This window comes from Microtus oregoni, unplaced genomic scaffold, assembly GCF_018167655.1.
Source record: "Microtus oregoni isolate MIOR12 unplaced genomic scaffold, Mior012 000047F_ref0000412, whole genome shotgun sequence".
NCBI classification, from domain to species: Eukaryota; Metazoa; Chordata; class Mammalia; order Rodentia; family Cricetidae; genus Microtus; species Microtus oregoni.
The window spans coordinates 323,745-345,165 of record NW_024543221.1 but is presented as its reverse complement, the minus strand read 5'-3'; the positions used below and the strand labels follow the sequence as shown (position 1 = coordinate 345,165).

The window sequence follows — 21,421 nt, the reverse complement described above, 5'->3', positions numbered from 1 at the left end:
TATAGGTGAGGTTGACCAAGAAAAATAGTTGAGGCAAGGGACCAATTTACAGTAGAAGGCTGGGTGAGTGTTCCTGGTAGTCCCTAGAAAATGACAGAGAGAATTCTAATGTCACCCAGGGTTTTGGTCCTTTGAAGATCAAGAGGAAGGTGGAGGGACAAGTGGCCTGCAGGTGATCTTAACTGGAATTGGATTGACCAGGTAAAAGAGACAAGGAGAGGCTGAAGGAACAGGGACTTCGGGGCATCATAGATCTGTAGCCCATCAGGACTAAAGCACAGGCTTCATGTGGTTAAGAATGGGAGTTTTGAGGGAAGGAGGGTCATAGAGGGTGAGAGGGTCAGAGAGCAGACCCTGGAGATGCTGTGGTCATAGCACTGACAGGCTGTAGTTCACAGTAACTGTCCAAACAGTGACTGAGCCTGGAATCTCAGCAGAATCCCTACAAAGAAATGAGAGAAGGCATGGTTTGAGACTTAGTTAAGACAAGACAAGTAACTGATTTGTCCTAACATAAGGAATAAGTGATACTTCTGAAATGACATGATGGGGAATGGGTAGAGCCGATGGCCACATGCACACCTTAAGCCAAGAGACCAACTGGTCATAGAAACACATGGCAAGGGCTGAGAAGCCGTCTGGGAGAATTACTGTGGGAAGAGGCTTAGGTGACAGGAAACTACTGGCCTGATGGAGGGTTCCCAGTGTCCATCCCAGAGGTAGGAGGGAAAGGAGCTGGGGGATGCTGGGTCTATAGAAATGGTGTTAAAGATAATACGGAAAGAAGAGCATTGGACAGCTCAGACGACTAGAGCAGATGTTCTTTAGAGAGTGAGGGATATTGTCAAAGAATAGAGGCTGCCATGGCATCTGGGAAGAGGCATGCAAGACACGTAGATAATTCTGCCCAAAAGTAGACGCTTCCACCACACGAGGCCTGGAAAGCTTCGGAGGTCTGCTGAAGACAACCCAAGGGGGTTGGTTCATCTGAACACTAGTTCCACATAGCTTCGCCCTGTGAACCTGAGGCCTTCTGTAAAGTCTATAGATAGGCCTTGTATAAGACCTGCTATAAGGAAGTCCTAGAAAAACATCACCTTTGGTACCAAACTCCAAAGACCCATGTTATCAATCTATCCTACATGTTGGTTGACATGTTACAGATTAAAGCAATGCGCAGAGGAACAGCGAAGCATTCTGTTGTCTAGTAAAATTCTTTTTCAGGTGGGTTTCCTTTTTTCCTTCTGCAGAACATACTGGCCAGATTTGGATGGGAAAATAAGGGAAGCATTAGTTTTGCGAAGCGTTAAAGTCCGGCTCCTCATTAGCTTCTGGAAGGAGACTGACCCCCTCACCTTTAACTTCATTTCGTCTCTTAAAGCTATTTGCACTGAAATAGCCAACTGCAGCTTGAAAGTTGTAAGTATTTTATCACCTGGATTATTCAATAAAAAGGGCTTATTCCCTTTGCATGTCTATGAATGATGTTGGCACAGGGCACACCCAGGGGTGGGGAGGAGTCATGTAGAGGCCAGAGGTCAACATTATATGTCCTCCTATCTACCTTTTTAAAATTTTTTGAGACAGGATTTCTCACGAACCTGAAGCTCACTGATTTAGATGAACTAGCTAGCCTAGCTTGCCTCCAAGCTACTTGTCTCCATCTACCCCCAACACCAATGTTGCAGACAGCTTCCTGCCAAAGTTTATGTGGACGTTAGGAATCCAAACTCTGGCTCTCACTTACGCACAGAGAGCAAGCAGTTTACCCTCCGAGCCATCTCCTCAGCCCCTTCAAGTACACGTTTTAACTGCTTCATTCACCTGCTAATCTTATTTGTAACCTTGACAGTCGAAACCTCCACCCACACACACTAACCCTGCCCACCATCCACTAGCCCAGACTCCTGGGCTTGCTCCTGTCTCTTGGGCATGTGCTAATCCATCTCTGGATGCCCAGAGAAAGGCAAGCTAGGGAGCTGCTAGTCACCCATTTCTACTACTTTTCTCATTACCATGACAGAATGTAGACCAGAAGCAACTGAAGGGAGGCAGGATTTATCTGAGTCCACAGTTCCATGGTGGCCAGGACTTGTGCCTTGCTGGCATGAGTTGACAGTTCGACCTGTTACATCTTGGCCAGTCAGGAAGGACAGACTTTGGGCTGTTATTAGGAACAGTATCTAACCTGTAAGTCCCACCTTTGCCCATAGACCTACTTCTTCAGGTAGGTCCTGCCTCCTCCCAAAATATCACCCCCCACTAGACTAAGTGTTCAAACACATGAGCCTATGTGAGGCATTTCACACTCAAACCCTAGTACCCATGTGTTGTCAGAGACCGCGTGTTCATTCTAGCTGTCCAGATCCAAAATAATGGCACAGAAACTATATTAATTGCAATACTGTTTGGCCAATAGCTTAAGCATATTGCTAGCTAGCTCTTATGTCTTAAATTAACCCATTTCCATTATTTTATATTTTACCATGAGGCTCGTGGCTTACCAGTACCAGCATGCAGGCATCTTTTTTCTCCAGCAGCTATGTCTCTTTGACTCCACCTACTCTCTCCTCCTCTATCTGCCTGGAATTCCTGCCTTTCCCTATTCTGTGCTGCAATAGACCCAGAGTAGCTGCTTTATTAACCATACTAAGGAGAATCCCACATCACCTAATTCTAATTCTTGCCTCCTCCCCTCCGGGCCTTTGTGAGTGCTGTTTCCTCTGCCTGCATCTGTAGTAATAGGAGCAGCAGGGCTGCGTCCCCAGCATCCCGGCCGCTCTGCCTGCATCTGTAGTAATGGGAGTGGCAGGGCTGTGTCCCCAGCATCCCGGCCACCTGCTAGCTTATGCCCCAAAATAATTACACAGACACTGTATTCTTTTAAACACTGCTTGGCCCATTATATCTAGCCTCTTCTCAGCTAACTCTCGCACCTGGACTAGCCCATTTCTAATAAGGTGTGTAGCACCCCAAGGTGCGCTTACCGGGAAGATTCTAGCCTATGTCCATCCTGGGTTGGAGCTTCATCGCAAGTGCCTCAAAGAGCAGAGCTATCTAGTCTGCCTGGGAGAGGGGAGCATGGCATCTCTGAGCTCACTTCCTCTTCCTCCCAGCATTCTGTTCTGTTTACTCCACCCACCTATGTTCTAACCTATCAGGGTAAGCAGTTTATTTAATTAACCAATGACCTTCCTCCATCATGCATCCGTCTTCCCCACCTCCAGCTGACTGATGACTGTTAATCCTTTTAGCCTTTTGGCCTCAGTTTTCAAACCAAGCCCCTGTGCATTCAGTGACTGTGTGCCGAGACCCCACTCTGTGATAGGCCCTGTGCTTCCTGAGGCATCTGTCAGCATGGGATGACAGAGTCTCTGAAGCATCCATCTTGAATCATAGCTTCCAGCTTATTCCTGACCCTTGATATCCTAGAGACAGACAGAGGGAGGAGTGAGAGACTTGATGGTTAGGCCTATGGGGGTAAGCATCCTTTCAGCTTCTGTTCCATCACAGACGTCATTCACAGGGTGACACCACAAGGCAAGGGAGGCTTGTGTGTCCAGCAGGGCAGCCGTGTCTCACTGGGACAAAGAAAAAGACTTACAGAATATCCTGCTCTGATAGTCTCAGCACCCATTATCTGTTTTCCCTCCTTCACTTATAGGGAACCCTAGAATTTCCATCCCTTTCTCTGTACAACTCTGTACTTAATCTTAATTTTTAAAACTGAAGCAGACACCCTGTTGTCTATGAGTTCACAAATCATTGTAAGTATTGGAAATATGAAAACAGGTTTGTGGTTATTACCAGTCATCTGTCTGGCAGGCAAGATTTGAAAGTGTTTGAAATATCCAAGACAGGGTAAGAGTGCTAACTGAGATTTGAAATCAAATACTAGGACTGAAAGCAGAGGTTGATACAAGGGAGCCAGGTAAGACCTGAGAGGCCCATCCACATGTCCATTATGCCTCTTCATAGAGAAGAGAATGCTGGGGTTGCTTCAGCTCCGGGACAGCATCATCCAGAGTACTGAAGTGGCACTTGAGACTCCAGGGAAGTCAGATGATGCAGAAACCAGATGTCTAGTCGCTGTCTGTCCCTAATGGCTGGCATAAAGCCAATAGTGTTCAAAATATGTGTTAAACTGTTATGCACAAATGAAGGCAGTAAAAGGTGCACGGGGTGGGGGGTGATCTGGGAAAGGCAGTGGTAAGATAGGCTCTGTCACCAGTGAGGAGAGCAGAGCACCCAGAGCAATGCCCAAGTCGTTTCTCACCCCAGTGAGTTTCCTTATGACTATTTACAAAAGCATTGTTTATAGGAGCGTGGGGCCCATCTGAGGAGCTACACTCCTGAAGGAAATGCCTCTCCCGTCCCCATCAACCACAGACTGTTGATAGTAAATCACCAGGGAAGGATGGAACCACATGACCCCCACCCCTGCTCCCATGACAGCGTGTTGATGGGCCCAGTCTTACGTGTGCAGCTTATCACAGCTTATTTTAAATCCAAAGGTGCAACAACAGCTATGTCATGTCAAAAAGTTAGGGTTTTCTGCCTCTCCCTGCTCCTTCCCCCGTTCTGATGTTCTGTGTGCCTTTGAAGGATAGAAGTTCCATCTATGGCTGGGCATTTAGGAGTCATTTCTCCTCAATACTTTGACTAATTATGAGTCTCTCTAGTAACTTCTGACCCCTACAGAAAGATGCTTTGTAGACCAAAGCTGATAGCAACGCTAATCCTTGTGCATAAACATAGTTATTTAGAAGGCAATTTGACAGGAGCCGCATGCCCATTAAGCAAAATAAAGGCAGTAGCTTTCCCAACAGGGCATATGCCCTCCCAAGACGTGGGCATTTGCCTAGGTTTCCAGTACCAGACATGGACTGTTCTGTGGACCAAGCATTGCCCAGACTTTTCTTATTGTCGTTTATGATCTGGTATTCGCTGTGAGTATCATGCACCCTGGAGGTCAGTGAGTGACATTACAGAATCTTCTGTCGAGTACATGAGGTTTGCAGGAGCTTGGGCCCACAGCATGGTACATCCACTCCCACAATCACTCTTGGTCTCCCTTCACCCAAAGCCAGGGGTCTTCCCGCCATGCTGCTTCCGGCCCCCACAGCGTGCTTGCCTCTAAGGCGCTTGCACTCGAAATCCTACAAGAAAAGAGGAATCTGCCACAGTAGCCTCTGCAGAACCCCTTCAGTTTCACTATTTTGGACACAGATGGTCATGAATCTTGAATAAGCCATACATTAATAGCTCACTGTTGGCCATTTTATAAAACAGAGGCCATGTATTTTTAAATGTCAAGACAGGCATGGGTGGGAAGGAAACATGGCCCCATCATCTAGGACACAGATGGTCAGGGAGATTTTACAAGAAAAGTAGGGTATAAAACTTTGGATACAGTATGTCTGCAGGAAGCACAGAGCCCTGACAAGGCAGATAGATAGTTTGGGACCAGGCATGGTGCTCTGTCTCTAAGTAGATACTCTCATCACCTGCCCAGATGTGGCTTGGTATCATTGAGGACATCGGGGAGAGACTGCTGCTTGCAAGATTGTCACAGCTCAGGGCTGCAGAGATGGCTCAGCAAATAAAAGCATGCACTGCTCCTGCAAAGGACCAGAGCTCAGTTCCCGGCATCCACATCAGGTGATGCAGGTGGCCTACAACTATCTATACTTCCAGTTCCAGGAATCAGACATCTTTGGCCTCTGTGGACACCTGCACTCACATGCACAAACCCACACTTCAACACACATAAATAGATACACATAATTTTTTAATTTTAATCTAAAAAATATTTTCACAGCTCTCTTGAATTACTTTATTTAATGAAGTGATTCTCTTTGGTCTCCTTGCTTCTCTCCCAGCACAGTAAGACCTCTAATGATGTCAAAGACACTGATCTGGTTTCTGCTGTCTCAGAAGTCTCCCCGATGAGGCTCAGAATACATGAGCCCTTAGTGATCATCAGGTTACCCTTCCCCCAGCGTGAAGTATAAGGCTAGACCAACTCTAACCATTTCCCCAACCCAAATTAGAACTAGCAGAACCTTATACATGAAGTCACCTTCCACATCTGGCCTCTGCCTCTCTTCCCTTCCAGCTCACAGAGGCCAGAGCTGAAAGACCTTCTAGGATCCATGTCCTCCACTGCAGTGGAGAACTGAGACCCTTGACCTAAGCCTTCAGTGTCCTAGGGGCTCATTCCCGATGGATAATCCATCCAACCCTGGCCAAATTTCAAAGGCCTGCCTTCCCTGCTGCCAGGCCTCACTTCCCAAGCATCTCTATTCTGGGCCTTGGGTGAAATAGAATGCTATTAATATTATAGTTATCATCATTTCTTTAAAGTCACACTGACACAAGAGTTCTATAGTTTGAATTTTGTGATTTGTTTTTTTTTTTTTTTTTTTTTTTTTAGTTGCCCATTCAAAAAGCCCATGAACTTAGGTGTTCCAATGAAAACTATTTGTTCTGTGGCAAAATCTCTTTTGACCATTGCAGATTCTCAGATGAATCAGTTAGTCATTGACATAATATAAGCACCAGGTAAGAACAGTCATTCAGTTTGTTGGCATGCAAGACACAGAGCGCCTAGAAACTGCTTGCAGGGCCAGTGTGCCCTGCTCAGTAAGACAGTGAGATTAAACAACCAACCTCCTTGTTCTCGCCCTGTTCAGAGAAGGAATTTTGTGTTCATTTGTTCGCTTTGTAGAGTTAATCACAGAGCTAGTTGAACATGCTAATTCTCTTTGTTGTTGCCTATATGGATGGAGAGTAAAAATAGCTTCATCTATACAAAGTAACAAGAGCGTCATTTTAATAACCCAATGTGAGGTCTATTGCTGATATTTGTATAATAGGCTCCTTTGTGCTTGTGAACAAGACCCAAAACATTCTCAATTGACCTGCTTTGCTTTCTTACCATTTTTTTCTTGTTTTTTTGTCTTACAGAAATTTTTTGATCTGGAAAGAGAGAATGCTTGTGCAACAAAAGAACAAAAGAACCAGACCTTTCCAAAATTAAACCGCAACAAGTACATGGTAACAGACGGAGCAGCTTACATTGGTGGGTATGGGAGCTGAAAAGCTCCTCCTTGGGCATCATCCAGACAGTAGGGGTCTGCTGTAGTTGTTAAAGAGGTTGTCCAACTAGAAGGTGGGAGGATGAAGGCCAAGAGCTCTTCAATTAAGTAGACCTTCTCTCTACTCCATGGCTGCCAACCATGGAAGACAATTTACTGTCTGCATTCTGCACACATTCTCTGGTCCATTCGGCTCATTTTATAAGCAAGGAGATGAAGGACTTATGAAAGGTGAGTTCTGGCATGGAACTGTAGTAATATGAGCTGTGGGGCTGCATCCCCAGCACCCCGGCCGCCTGCTAGTTTATGCCCCAAAATAGTTACACAGACACTGTATTCTTGTAAACACTGCTTGGCCCATTATATCTAGCCTCTTCTCAGCTAACTCTCGCACCTGGACTAGCCCATTTTTAATAATGTGTGTAGCACCCCAAGGTGGGATTACCGGGAAGATTCTAGCCTATGTCCATCCTGGGTCGGAGCTTCATCGCGTGTGCCCGGGAGAGGGGAGCATGGCTTCTCTGAGCTCACTTCCTCTTCCTCCCAGCATTCTGTTCTGTTTACTCTACCCACCTATGTTCTAACCTATCAGGTCAAGCAGTTTCTTTATTTAATTAACCAATGAACTTCCTCCGTCATGGAACAGATACATGGACCCAAAATGCTTATTCTCTGTCTACAAGATCATGAGACATCCCATCTTGGGGCTGTGAGGAGTCGCTATAGTGTCTGGGAAACAAAGACATCCACGCCATCTTCTCGCGGTATCTCTGCTATTTTCTAAATATCTAACGCGGAGCAGTTCCCAGGACCTCCCTAAATTTCAGTTTGCTGATTTGTAGATGAGGCTGGTGTCAGTCTTTAACTTCACAGAGTAATGTTTAAGTGAGAGACAGTACACACAAATCACCTGGCACACGGATGATGCCCAATTAATGTTAGCTGTCATTCTTAAGGCAATAAAGTTCCAGGTGCATAAATCACTATTATGTTGGTGGGATTATTCTAACTTGTCACAGTGTGTGGGAGGCCAGGGTAATTCCTGCACTGGAATCATCCCAGATAGGGCTGACATTGTCTATAAAAAGGAGACGCTCAAATCCTAGGGAATGGGGGTGATTATTACATCACACAGGTGAAGTGGCAGCCTCGGCAGAGAAGAAAAACATGTTTGTGGGGTGCAGAATGAATACAGAACTCCTATCGGTTATTTCTACTTCCTGAAGCACTTTTACCTTATTTAGTCCTGTTAGCATCACTACCAACAGAGAGGAGAGCGTAATCCAAGTTTAGAAATGAGGACATGGGGTCTGCATAGGGATGTAACTCGGCCATGCGGGTGTCCAGAGAGGAGCTCTGTGTTCTGTCCAGAATACGGGGTCATTGCAATCCCAGTCTGAGAATATCAGTCTCTATTTTTTCTAATTACAGCATTGCCTTCTTAAAATTAGAGCTACATGCAGGCGAAACACTCATAAATATTAAATAAACAAATAATTATAAAAACTTTAAAGACAAGTGACAAAAAAATACCTCAGAATTGTTAAACTAAAAAATGGGAACTTCTGTCTAAATTATCTAAAACTTATGGATGAATCAAGACATGCACACAGTGGCTTAAGACCCGAAATCAAGATATTTTATTGTAGCTTTTATTTAAAGTAATATGCCATAGGCTCATTCAGTGATACCTTAACCGAAGAGGAAGACAAAACTCAATCCAAGACCAGACATGGTAGCTTATCAACTAATGTTTATTGGTCTTCAAATGGCTCACCTGATGTGCAAACATTTCTTGGACAAATTAAAGCAGTGTTTTGGAATCAGAAAAATCTGTGTTTTTTAATTACAGCGCTGGCACAAGCTGGAAGATGGTAGCAAGTTGTGTAATCTCTTTTAGGTCTCAGTTTCCTGTCTGAGAAAGGGGGGCACTAGCACCCACCCTTTGACGGTGACGTGATGGTTAAGTGAGGTGATATATGAATGGCCCCACACGCTCTCTCTGGTGGGTCCGGGGTCTTAGTAAAGATTGGATTCTTGCTCTCTTCCTCATCCTGGGCTAAGATGTTATTTGGTGAGTTCGTTTTATAGACAACAGTTCTAACAAAACACTGATTCCCCAGAGAGAAGCAGAGCTCTAACAGAAAAACACTCAAAGAACAAAATGGGGAAATAACTGGTATCTTAAATAATCCTCAGCACACTGGGCAATCTCCTGAATCATTCCTTCGATGCTCATTGATAATGTGGAACTAAGAAAATTCCCAGGGTATGAGGTTACAGCTCCATTAGGTTAATATGAGACTTGCAGAAGAATCTTCAGGCAGTGTCCTCTCTCCTTCATTTTAAATTCTCCAGAATGTGTCTGAATTAAGCTCTGCAAAATTTTCAGGAAAGTGTCTGAGTTACGAGACAGCTAAGGAGGTTGCAGGAGGTTAATGGAAGGTGCTGGCAAGATGCCCAAGGCTGCCTACTAACAAAATGAGCTCGTTGGCACCCTTGACATCACGTATACACACAGGACACACTACATCTGGATATTGCAGCCTTAGCATGCATTTGTTGAGGGGGGGTGAAATAGTCTAAAAAGATAATGGGTGAAATTGTAGCCCAACTTTAAGAAAAAAAATACACCTTGAAGGTCAGGCAAAATCCCTGTGTCAGCAAGAAATGTCCCAGAGCTATCTCGGAAAGAAGCCAACTAAAGCATTTGAAATCCACAAACATTGTGATTTTGGCTTGTTCACTGATAGCAGGAAAAAGCTCGGTTTACAGGATAACGGTTCCAAAGTCCTCACCTCTCTCCATCCTCTTTTCTCCTCCCGGGGCTTCCCCCAACACATTTGTCTGTGTCTGTTTCCTCCAGAAAATTTGATCTGCCAATGCACGTAGCAGAAATCCCAGTGTGGCTGCTATGCCCCAGAGCCTGAGCTGAGGTCATTGTCCAGGGTGAAGCAGTCAGTGGATGCCTTTAGGGTCAGAGGCCATATGACACAGAAGTGAAGTGCTGGCTCTGGAGTTCAATTTGACTCCGAACCCCAGCTCCAGCGGTTTTCCCTGAGGCACCATTGGTTAACCATGAAAATTGGGACGAGTGTAGGAACCTCTGTGAACATCTCCTTCCTCATGGAAAATTCTCCCCCCATCATGTAAAATAGTGTTTGTAACCACAAGCACTGTGCTTCGCCCAAAGTAGACAATAAATTATAGTTTCTTTCCTCTCAGACTCCCTTGCAGCTTGACCACAGCCCCTAATATTCCAAATTCCTGACCTTTTCTCTGCCCAAAAGATACCACCCTCCTTTGGAAGTTTGGTTATCTCTTGTCCCAGTTAACCTTCAGTGTGTTTCTCATCACTCAATACACAGCTTCTTCTTGGCATGTTTAGTGAAGGATAGAAAGTCTTCTCCCCAGCGAGCGTGGCTCTGGATGTGAAAGGTGTACCCTCTCCTGCCTTCTGTGTTCTGATGACTGTTTCCTTCATTGACTCTTTGAAGGCAGAAACTGTCATATTCAGATTTCTATCCACATTCTTCACATCAGACCTAGTAAACATTAGGTACTCAGTGACCAAGACAGGACACAGAAGATCAGAGAAATAAACAGCACTGTCCCCTTCTAAGGACAAAGCTTGGTTTTGCCCATTCAATCCCAAAGAAACATATATGGGAGGTTAGGGTTGCTCAGCTCTGTGCCTTTGTTTTCATGTTCTATGGCTATGAAGAGACACCATGGCCCAAGCAAATCTTATAAAAGAAAACATTGAAATTGGGGGCTGGCTTACAATTCCACAGACTTAGTCTGTTATCATCACGTTGAAGCGTATAGTGGCATGCAGGTGGGTATGGTGCAGGAGAAGTAGCTGAGGGCTTCACAACATGCTCCTCAGGCAGCAGACACAGAGAGAAAGACAGTGGGCCAAGTGTGGGCTTTTAAAACCTCATAGCCCACCCCTGGTGACACACCTCTTCCAGCAAGACCACGCCCCCTAACCCTTCCCTGAAAGCTCATCAGCTGAGGACTAAGCAAGCAAATATGTGAGTCTATGGGGGTCATTCCCATTCAAACCAATGTAGTCTTGAAGATGGATTAAGCATTAATGGCATAGCAATTATCAACCTCTTCTGAAACAATCTCAGCCTCCCAATTCATATGCTGAAGTCCCAGTTCCCTGTATGAAAGAATGTGTGAAAGGAAAATCACTCCCAAGCAGGATCATTATAGACATTAATCTAATGTGCTCTATGTCGTTTAAAACAAAAACAAACCACAGAGGAACGATGTATGGTATCTTGTGCCTGTGATCCCATCTCCAAAGGCTGAAGGGGAAGGACTGCTGTGAGTTTGAGGCCAGCCTGAGCTATATAATAACATCCTGTTTCAAATGCAAAATCAGAAAGAGGGCAAGATAAGGGCATGCGTTCAGGAAAGGCGGTGTGGGGAGACAGGGAGAAGGGGCCACCCAGGAGATGAGGTTGGAACTCATCCCTTCCACCCTAGTAGTTTCTCTATCCCTGTGATGGACACCATTAACCAAAAGCAATTTGGGGAGGAGAGGGTTTGTTTCAGCTTGCAGATTAAGGTTCATCATCAAGAGAAGGCAAGGCCGGAACTAAAGACAGGTACTTAAACCAGTAACCAGAGGGCAATACTGCTTACTGTCTTGATCCCAGGTTCATGGCCAGATACCTTTCTTATCCAGCCCAGGCTCACTTTCCCAAAGGGCAATGCCCACAGTGGACAGAACCCTCCTATATAACTAGCCATCGAGCAAATGCCCCATAGACGTGGCCAGAGGCCAGTCTGATGGTGGCAATTCTTCCTAGATGTGTCAAGTCAGCAACAAAAATTAGCCATCACTCTTCCCTTAGCGCTCAGAAAGAACCAACCTTAATTTTTGTCTCCAAAGTCATGAGAATACATTTCTACTATTTAAACCAACTGGTTTCTGGCATGTTCTGAAAACTGTCCTGAAACACCTGGCCAAGCAACCAGTCCCCCTGCCCTGGGGATGCCTTCCATTCTCCTTAGGGAGTGCAGGAGCAGCTTCCCTGACTTCAGCTTTGCCTCCACTGTAAAGTGTCTCTGCATAATAATGTTTACACACATGGATTCGATGTTGTCTCTTTGAGAAGGTGTAATTGTTCACGGGATTTTAAAGTGTATTCCTATATATTTTAAATGTTGCTGTATTTAGTGTGTCTTGTGAACGTCAATAAGAAATAACATTTACAGAAAAAGAACAGCAGATTCCTTGTTCTGAGTTTCAACTTGAGCGAAGCTGAAGAAAATGCCAAAATAATATGCAAATATTAATCCGCCATATGTAGGGCTTCTTGCAAGTTTTTTCCTCTGGAGCTGTCATCATGATTCTGCCTCTCTCGTTATTCCTGGGTGTTTATTTTATGTTTTTTTTTTATTTGAATCTGTTCTACATTTCATATATTGGGGATTTTCCCAGTTGATCACACCTCCTCACCATGATTTCTTTGTTTGCAGGAAATTTTGATTGGGTAGGGAACGACTTCACCCTGAATGCGGGTACGGGCCTCGTCATCAACCAGGCAGAGGCGAGAGACAACAGGAGCATCATTAAACAACTCAAAGACGTGTTTGAAAGAGACTGGTATTCGCCTTATGCCAAATCCTTACAGCCCACCAAACAGCCGAACTGTTCAAACCTGTCCAAACGCAAGTCTCCCTCCAGCCAAGCTGCCAATGACAATGCCACCGGGAGGGAGCCCCTGAGTGCATAGCTCACTGACAGACAAGCGAGGCTTCAGACCCAGTGCAGGAAGGACTAGAGCAAAGACCACGGTTTACGACATCTTTTTTTTTTTTAAGGAGAAATAAAAAAAAGCACACTTATTAAAACTGTTCTCTGAATGACATGTAATATCTAGCTAACAACATCTTAGCACCGTATATTAAATTTAAGACTTTTCTATCTATGAGCTCTAACGGAGAATGTCATTCTGGCGTAGGAGTTAGTTTTTAACATCTGCATACAGATTTTAAGACTCAGTTCTTGTCTTCTGTTTCTTACTGGTTTTAGGACCTTTTCTGCTGGCCCAGCTGCACAGGTTTTAGCGTGAGGTGAGCCCTCTCCTTTAACATTGCTGAATTCTGGAGTTGAGGAATGGGGGAGAAGACACAGCCCCAAGTTTCTTCCCTAACAATCCATCTTCAAGACCTATTGAGGCAGCTGAGCACAAACACCCCCATCTCATGCCAGCCTTCAAGACTCCTGAAAAAATACCCAGTCTTTTGTCCCCTTGTGTTCTGAACCCACAGGTTTTCATTGGTATCTGTCTGTCTTCTCCCTAAATGTCCTTTTTCTACAGCATCTCTGTGTTCACCTCGGCACTAGTTCAAAGTGTCAGAATATCTTTGGGAAAGGTGTGAATTCCCCAAAATGTATACAATATAGAAATATCAGTCTTTCATTTTCACCTTTCAACTACATTCTTTTTTTTTTCTTTTGGTTTTTTGAGACATGCTTTCTCTGTGTAGCTCTGGCTATTCTGGAACTCACTCTGTAGACCAGGCTGGCCTCGAACTCACTGAGATTTCCCTGCCTCTGCCTCCCAAGTGCTGGGATTAAAGGTGTGTGCCACCACTACCCAATCTTCAACTATACTTTTTCCCCTTCCTAAGTTATTATTTTATTTTAACAACCAAAGTCAGCTCTCTCTCTCTCACTCTCTTTCATATATATTCATATATATATATATATATATATATATATATATACATATATGTGTGTGTATATATATATATATACTTTCCTCAAGCTCAGAAAGATGAAGTGCCCCTGCTAATATTCAGCAAGCCATTAAGTCTGTATTTTGAGAACAAAGCTATTTCACATTTGTGTTTGGTTAACAGTATTATAAAGGAAAGGTCTCTATGCGTCGGTGGATTTTAATTTATTTAGAATTATTATGCTGTTAAGAGTATGCCAGCAAATGTTTATAGAGCTATTTAATATACCTTCTGCTATTTAATATACCAAATGCTTTTCAGACAAATGCAATTTAAATACTGTGCTTAACATATTTTACTAAGAAACAGAAATATTGGATTATTGTTCTATAATGTCATTGTGTGTTGTTGTTTTATATCTCTACAATATATAATCCTGTATTAATGGAGACTGTTGCTACATGAGAGAGGTGTGACCTCTTCAGAGCCCAGAGCAAGTGGCCAAGATGCCCATCCCCAGTATGGCTCCTGCCACCAAGCTCAGAATAGAGTCCTTCGCTCTTCGGCCTCGGGTTTCTATAGTCAGTGTAGAGACAATAATACTCACCTACCTCGCAAGGATGCTGTCATGGTAGGCGATATTTCTAAGTTGTTTTTTTGAAATCAAAAGAACCTATATAAATGCTAAGCATTACACTGCATAATCTTTTTCTTGAAATAATCTCCGCCGTATCCTGATAGAAGTCATACCAGGTACTTCCCAAGAATCCAGAGGGGAAAATTTCTCTTTGCAAACACAGAATAGGTATGTAGGTGGGGAAGGTTGGTCCTGGTGACAATCTGGATTGTGGATATTTGCGTGGAATATGAAGCCCGGTCACCCTGACATAAATAATAACGCACAAAGACGCTGTGCTGCAAATGAACCTTTAGGACCAGAGTGTACATGTGTCTTTAGAACAAGGATAAACAATCTCGTTTGTTTACTTTCATCTCCAGAGATTTGGTTTAATTATGACAAAAAGAATTCCTTACTCAGGTTCACTGAATGCAGAATGGTTCACAGTCCTACTGACCACCCCAATTCCTTTCCTGCTATTTCTGTCTCTTGCCTCACTGGGTATTTAATCCGGTCAAGAGATCTAAAGAGCATGCAGGTGTGGCAGTGCATGCCTTTAATACCAGAACTCAGAAGGTAGAGGCAGGAAGATCTTTGGAGGCCACATAGAGAGTTCCAGGGCAGGTAGGGTTATAGAGAAAGACCTTGTCTCAAAAACAAAACAAAACAACAACAAAAACAGTGAAAAATACTCACAAAGAGACACAGAGACACACAGAGACAGAGAGATAGAGCATGCCAAGAGAGCTGCGCTTTAAGGAAATCAGGTTTTTACGGACTGATTTGAAGACTCTCAAAGATGCTTTTCCAGCCATAAGACTCTAAGTATTTACCAAACACTCCATCCTTGAATTGGGTGTCACCCTGGCAAGTGTGCAAGTAAAAGCAGCTTTGGGGGTGGCTTTCAAAGGAAGGAAGGCAATGAGTAGAAGCAATGAGACAAGGAAGGCTTGTCACTCTTTAGCAGACAAAGGGATCCTGGGTTGATCCAACGATTCTGAATACACGGGAAGCGTAAAAGGTCACCTCCCTCTTGGCTACGTTGTCTCCCACATTGCTTGTCAACAGTCATGAGACAAATGTAGGCTTGGTGATGTGGGCCCTTTCCCAGTTGCTGCCTTTGATATTACACAGTGGGAAAAGAGAACATTATCATTGATGAAATGGCCATCACTGTCACTCACTCACAAACCCATCAATCAGGATGGCATCCAGGGGCACGGTACACACCAGCATCAGTAGAGTCCTGCCAGTAACCCATACCTCTGTGCCACCACAGCGTAGCACCTCACCCGACCATGCAACCCTGTCCTTCTGCAGCACACAGGAGAATGAGTCCTGTGTTGTCTCTGTCTTCTGGGAGAACATTTAATTCAGGAGACTGTTCTATTCCAACAGGATGCTCTCCTATACAGGGGACCTTTTTCTTTTAGACATTGAGTCTCTGCTGGATAGGTAACTAACTCCCATTCTTCCCGTTCCATAGCTTAGGATGTATTTCTCAAGAGGGAAAGAACATAAAACAAAAGCACTCCAAGGCTACTTCTAATTTGGAGGTACGCCCTGCTGGAAAATATGAAGAAGGGGACTGCTATCCTACCGTCTTCGCCGGAATATTCTGGGAGCTGTTCTCCAGTTGAATGGAGACCAAACACAATTTGAGACACATTTTGCATTTCCCCATTGCTAACACTAACTTAGTGCCTTATTTGTTCTCAAATACTGGTTTTCAAAATTCAGCAGCGGCCCACTATTCAGGCTCTATCTACTCATTGCGGAGTCAAGTACTGCCTCAGAAAGACCAACTGGTTGAAAACAGGCATATGGGACCCACGGTTTCTGTGCATCATACTTTTATCCCATGACACATTAAACATAGGACCCTCCCGTCAGTCACTGTCACACATTCTCCTCTGTGTCCTGTTGGCTTCCGCTGCATCCTCACTGGCCATTCCCTATTAAATCACAAAACGAGCAGGCTACAGGAAAGAAAGTGGGATGTGGAGGTTGTAGCTACACTCTGCAGAATCACGCCTGATGAGCCTGGAAATGGCAGAACTGAGACACATTGTATACGGCCCCCTTCCACCCTTCCCCTGCCCTGCCATTAAGGAGCAAGAGACGCTGCCAAGGTCCTTCAGAACACAACGTGAGAAATGAATGTCTGAGTTTCGCAGGCTCAGCGAGAGTAAGGAAAGATGTGTGGATGCTTCTGCTTTTGTGTTGCTCCAGGCTCTATGTCCCCAGAATCTGCTCTACTTTATCTCAGCGTCTGACACCACTCTTACTCAGATGTGTTGGATCACATTCTGCTGATTGAGCTTACCCTTTGAAATAGGCGTTTTATTAATGTGCGGTTACCAGCTTGTCAGAGAAGTACCTCACTGAACCTGAGATAACAGAAACTCATTTCCCACCGGTCTGTACCTCTTCTCGAGTGCCTTAGATTTATTCATTAGGAGGTTTTCATTTGCCTACAGGAACTTTTATGGAACTAAGTTCTGGGGAGAGGGGGCAGACTGTGAGAAGGCCATGGTAGGATTCAATCCATGACTCCTTGTCTCAGGAATTCTATCCTTTTTAAATCTGCATCCCCTGACCCCAACACATGCCCTTTGTAAGGGTTTCTCTGTCCAAGTTCTGTTTCATTATTTTTAGAATTTAATGTGCAAATCTGCCTTCTTGCACAGAGCAGTCAGCTCCTGGAAGGAAAGACACTTTGTTGTTATTATTCAAATTTTATCCTTATCAACAGCCTCGTGGTTTGTGGGTGGATTCTCCCCTTCACCTTTGCTTATTCCTAGTGAACTGGAGCATTCTAATATAAGCATTTTGATTGAGATTATAGACTAGATAAATTACTCCATATCCATGCTTTCCAACTTGCTAAGAATTCATATCTTCCTTTGTTCCCTTTTATCTTGTTAACCAAAGGTCGCCTATCCTCTTCTCCTTTAAGGCCACCTTCAACCCTTAGCCTACATTTTCCATTTGAGAGAATTTACATCTTTAAATCAACTAAAATACACTGCTTTTTATGGTAACTGTACGGGTATTCTAAAGAACTTTCCTGAAGCTGTTAAAGTTTCGTCTTCCTACGTGTGACCTACCAACAGTCTTGTACTCCCCCAGGAGTGAAAGTCCACGGGCCACTGGGGCTTCTCTTGGAAATCTGACACAGGGAAACGTGATATTAAGCTGTGTGAGTAGGTGCATACCTGCGATCCCAGCACTTAGGGGGCAGAAGCAGGAGGGTCAGGAATTCTACGTCAGCTTTATCCACTTAGCAGCTTCAAGACCAGCCTGGGCTACATGAGACGCTGTCTGCCAAAATGACCATGGGTAAAGGCTCATGCCACCAAACCTGACAGCCTGAGTCAACCCAGAGGGGCAGAAGGAGAAAAACGGACTCAGCAAGCTGTACTCCGACCTCCACAAACATACCCTGGCACACATGCTTGTATGTGGGTATTCATATATACATACATACATACATATATACATACACGTGTGTATGCTAAATGAATAAATAATAAACCTTTAAAATAGAACACAAAAGGCAAGAAATGTAAGATGTAACAAGTTATCATGCATTTTCTTTTGTTATGTGCAACAGCTGACTTAACTCCAGTACAAAGGGTATTTCCATTTTTAATATACCCTTATGTAAACAGGATAAGCTTATATCTGGGCATATCAACCTTCAGATAACTAAGAGAATTGGTTAATAAAAGGCTGAATGGGGAGGGGCTTTATAGGGAGCGAGTCTTTCATGTAACCAAATGCTGAGGTTTTCTTTTTCAAGCCTAAGTGTTGTAAAACCCTGCCATATTGTGAAGCTAGCCGTTTCGTTTTTGCTCAGCTCGATCTCAGAAACCAGGTACTGCTGTAAGCCATGAGTAAGGGCTACCAGGTACTGCTGTAAACCGGGAGTAAGGGCTACCAGGTACTGCGGTAAGCCAGGATTAAGGGAGCTCTAGTTGGTCCTGTGGACTCTGGACCACTGTGGAGCTTTTCACCCAACAGGCATCTTTATAATACTATTCCTATCTGGCAATTAAAAAAAAAAAGTTTGTCCCACTGATTAGTGAAGAAATATCTGTAGAGGCCATGTCCTGGGCTACATCTGGTCCAGCTGCCTAGAGTATCCACCCATCACCCCCTCTCAGATCTCTGCCAAAAACCTGTAATAAATACACCTGTGTCTTCTCTGCAAATTCCCTTTGGTTTGGGGTTCTGTTTACAATGCTGAGGATCAAACCCAAGGCCTCGAGGACGTTAAATGAGTGCTCTGCCACTGAGCTATACCCAGTCCCACAGAACCCCATTTGGAGTCTGAAGTTTAGAGCTCACTTTGAAAGACGCCTACTGATGCATAAACCCCCTTCCCAATTTGCCGTGCAGGGAAGCTGAGGAAGCTGTTCCATTTAAGCAGCCTGAAGCACTGAGCACAGAGCCTTGCTAGGGGACACACATGGAACAGTGGTTGATTTACTACAGCGATTTGGACTTGTGGCAGGACGTCTTTCTAAGGGAGCGCACACACATGCACAAGGAGAAGTCTGAGGCACACTGTCTTCAAAGCTGCTGCTTGAGTTTCCAGCAGAGACTTAGTGAAGTGGATTCCTGAATCTTCAACTCAGTAATTTTCTTTGATCAGCAGTGTCTACATCCTATAGAGTCATGGTTTTGGTAAAAATTGAGATAATGTAGTTTTATAGGAATCATATGCAAGGGGCCCAACTAAATCACAGCAAGATAAAGGTTACTTATCATTTATTTTTATGTCCTTTGATAGGAATGTTAGTAAATGTTTTGTAAAAGGAGTTACTCGTTCCCACTAATAGTCCTCTGGGCCTCAGGCCTCTTGAAAACTTCAACTATCAACTCTACCCCTTCCCATGAGCAGAAATTCCTTAGGAACAGCAGAAACACTGAGCAGACAGACTTGCTTTTTAGTTTAGAATCTTCTTGTGTGGGTTCACAACCCATCTGGAGAAGAATGACCTCAATTTTCAGGATGAAAAATACTGCAATTGTTTCCGACGTTCCAACTTAAACAAAGATGGACACTTTAAAGGACAACGCGGAATGTCCAATTAGGTGACAGCCATGTTAATAATGGCTTCATCTACAATTCTACCACCTTTCACTAAACGCAGGGATGCATCTTCATCCAGTGCGTGTACGACAGGCAGCATCTAAGACACATATCACACAAAATGGTGACACCAAATCTTCAGAATAGTTGTAGCAGTGAAATGGCACTTTGTGTCACTGGGAAACAAAGGCATTTTGTCTCCAGCAATAAAGCTGTCTGCTATTACCTGCACTCTGAGATGGGCTTTAAGTGTTCTTGAGAGATCAGGCAGGCCTCCGAGCAGCGCATCATGTTCTGCGCCGTGTGAGCGCCACACACCGACCACGGTGGCTGGCTGTATTTTCAATGACTGGTAGATAGACAGGCCACGGGGAAGCCAGAAAAAAAAATGACACACCCAGAAATGCCTGATCTAACCATCAGAGACCTGGTGTGAAAGGCAGGAATTAAGCAAGGTGTAGTAAGATACAGCCGGGGCAGGCCTCGCCTGTCTGCGGTGCCGTCTTCAATCAGGAAGGACGGCTGCATCCACAGAGACCGGCACCTCGCCTGTCTGCGGTGCCATCTTCAATCAGGAAGGACGGCTGCATCCACAGAGACCGGCACCTCGCCTGTCTGCGGTGCCATCTTCAATCAGGAAGGACGGCTGCATCCACAGAGACCGGCACCTCGCCTGTCTGCGGTGCCATCTTCAATCAGGAAGGACGGCTGCATCCACAGAGACCCGCAGAGTTTTTGCTGAGACACCAACTTGTTCTTTGTTACAGAGGAAATGACTGGGTCTCAACAGTGACTCTGAACTCTGTAGGCCCTGGTAATTTCCCTATCTTCCTTACTTTCTTATGTATTGGCATAAATAAACTTCTATTAACCTAAATGATGTGACTACATGCTATTCTTCATGGTCCAGAGGCTCCCGACTAACAACAGAATGAAGTGAAAGCTGTCCTTTCTGGTTTTTTCCCTTTGTTACTTTTCGTGTGTGTGTGTGTGTGTGTGTGTGTGTGTGTGTGTGTGTGTGTGTAGGAGGGGGTGATTGGTTGAAATAGGATGGGCTAGCCTGGTGCTTATTGTAAAGCATAGGCTGATCTCAAACACAGGGCACGGCCTCAGCCTCCTAAGTGTGGAGATTAGAGTCATGTGCCACTTCGCCAGGCTTGTCCTCCTCCTAAATAATAGCCTGAAAGTAGAGAAGGTAAAAGAATTGACACTGGGGCTGGAGAGGATGGCTCAGAGTTTAAGAGCACTGGCTGCTCTTTTGGAGGACCTGGGTTCAGTTCCCAGTACCCACATGGCAGTTCACAACTGTCTGTAGCTCCAGTTCGAGAGCATCTGATACCCTCACACACTGCGCATAAAATAAAATTACTCTTTTAAAAAAAAAGAATTAACATTGAAGTTAATGTTAATGACCTGTTGGTTGTGTGTTCATGTCTAATTGTCTTTGTGGTGAACCGCCCTGATCTACTCCCTAAGTATTAAATACCAAATCAATAGTACCAAAGGATCCTGGACTCATAAAGATGAATTAGAAGCAGAGAGCACAGAAATCACACACACAGACAATAACTACATGACAGAAGTTGTTGGGCTGGCACTTGGGACACAGAAGCGAGTGGATATGTGTGAGTTTGAGGCCAACCTGGTCTACATAGTGAGTTCTAGGCTAGCCAGAGCTACAAAGTGAGATGCTATCACAAAACAAAAGAAAAAAATAAAAAAAAGAAATGGTTGAGGTGGGAGAAATAAATGGAAGTCTTGAAGCTGTCAGCCAATACTTTTTTTATATGAGGTAAATGAGGATAGAGCGCACACTGAGTTCATGGAGTTAAGTAGAGGCAGGTGTGTGGCAAATTTAGATGATGTTTTGAAGTATAAATTCTAATGACGAACTTA

At 44.3% G+C, this 21,421-nt stretch overlaps 1 protein-coding gene across 4 annotated transcripts in view; it reads left to right on the top strand.

Annotated features, from left to right (window-relative positions):
- Pld5 (phospholipase D family member 5) overlaps positions 1-20,396 on the top strand; it is a 324,256-nt gene extending 303,860 nt beyond the window's left edge. For all 4 annotated transcript variants that reach the window (XM_041635445.1, XM_041635448.1, XM_041635446.1 and 1 more), the window contains exons 8-10: positions 1,251-1,419; positions 6,970-7,084; positions 12,600-20,396. In XM_041635445.1, the coding sequence (XP_041491379.1) occupies positions 1,251-1,419; positions 6,970-7,084; positions 12,600-12,856 (541 nt within the window). In that variant the 3' untranslated portion in view covers positions 12,857-20,396. The remainder of the gene's footprint in view (positions 1-1,250; positions 1,420-6,969; positions 7,085-12,599) is intronic.
- The last annotated feature ends 1,025 nt before the right edge of the window (positions 20,397-21,421 follow it).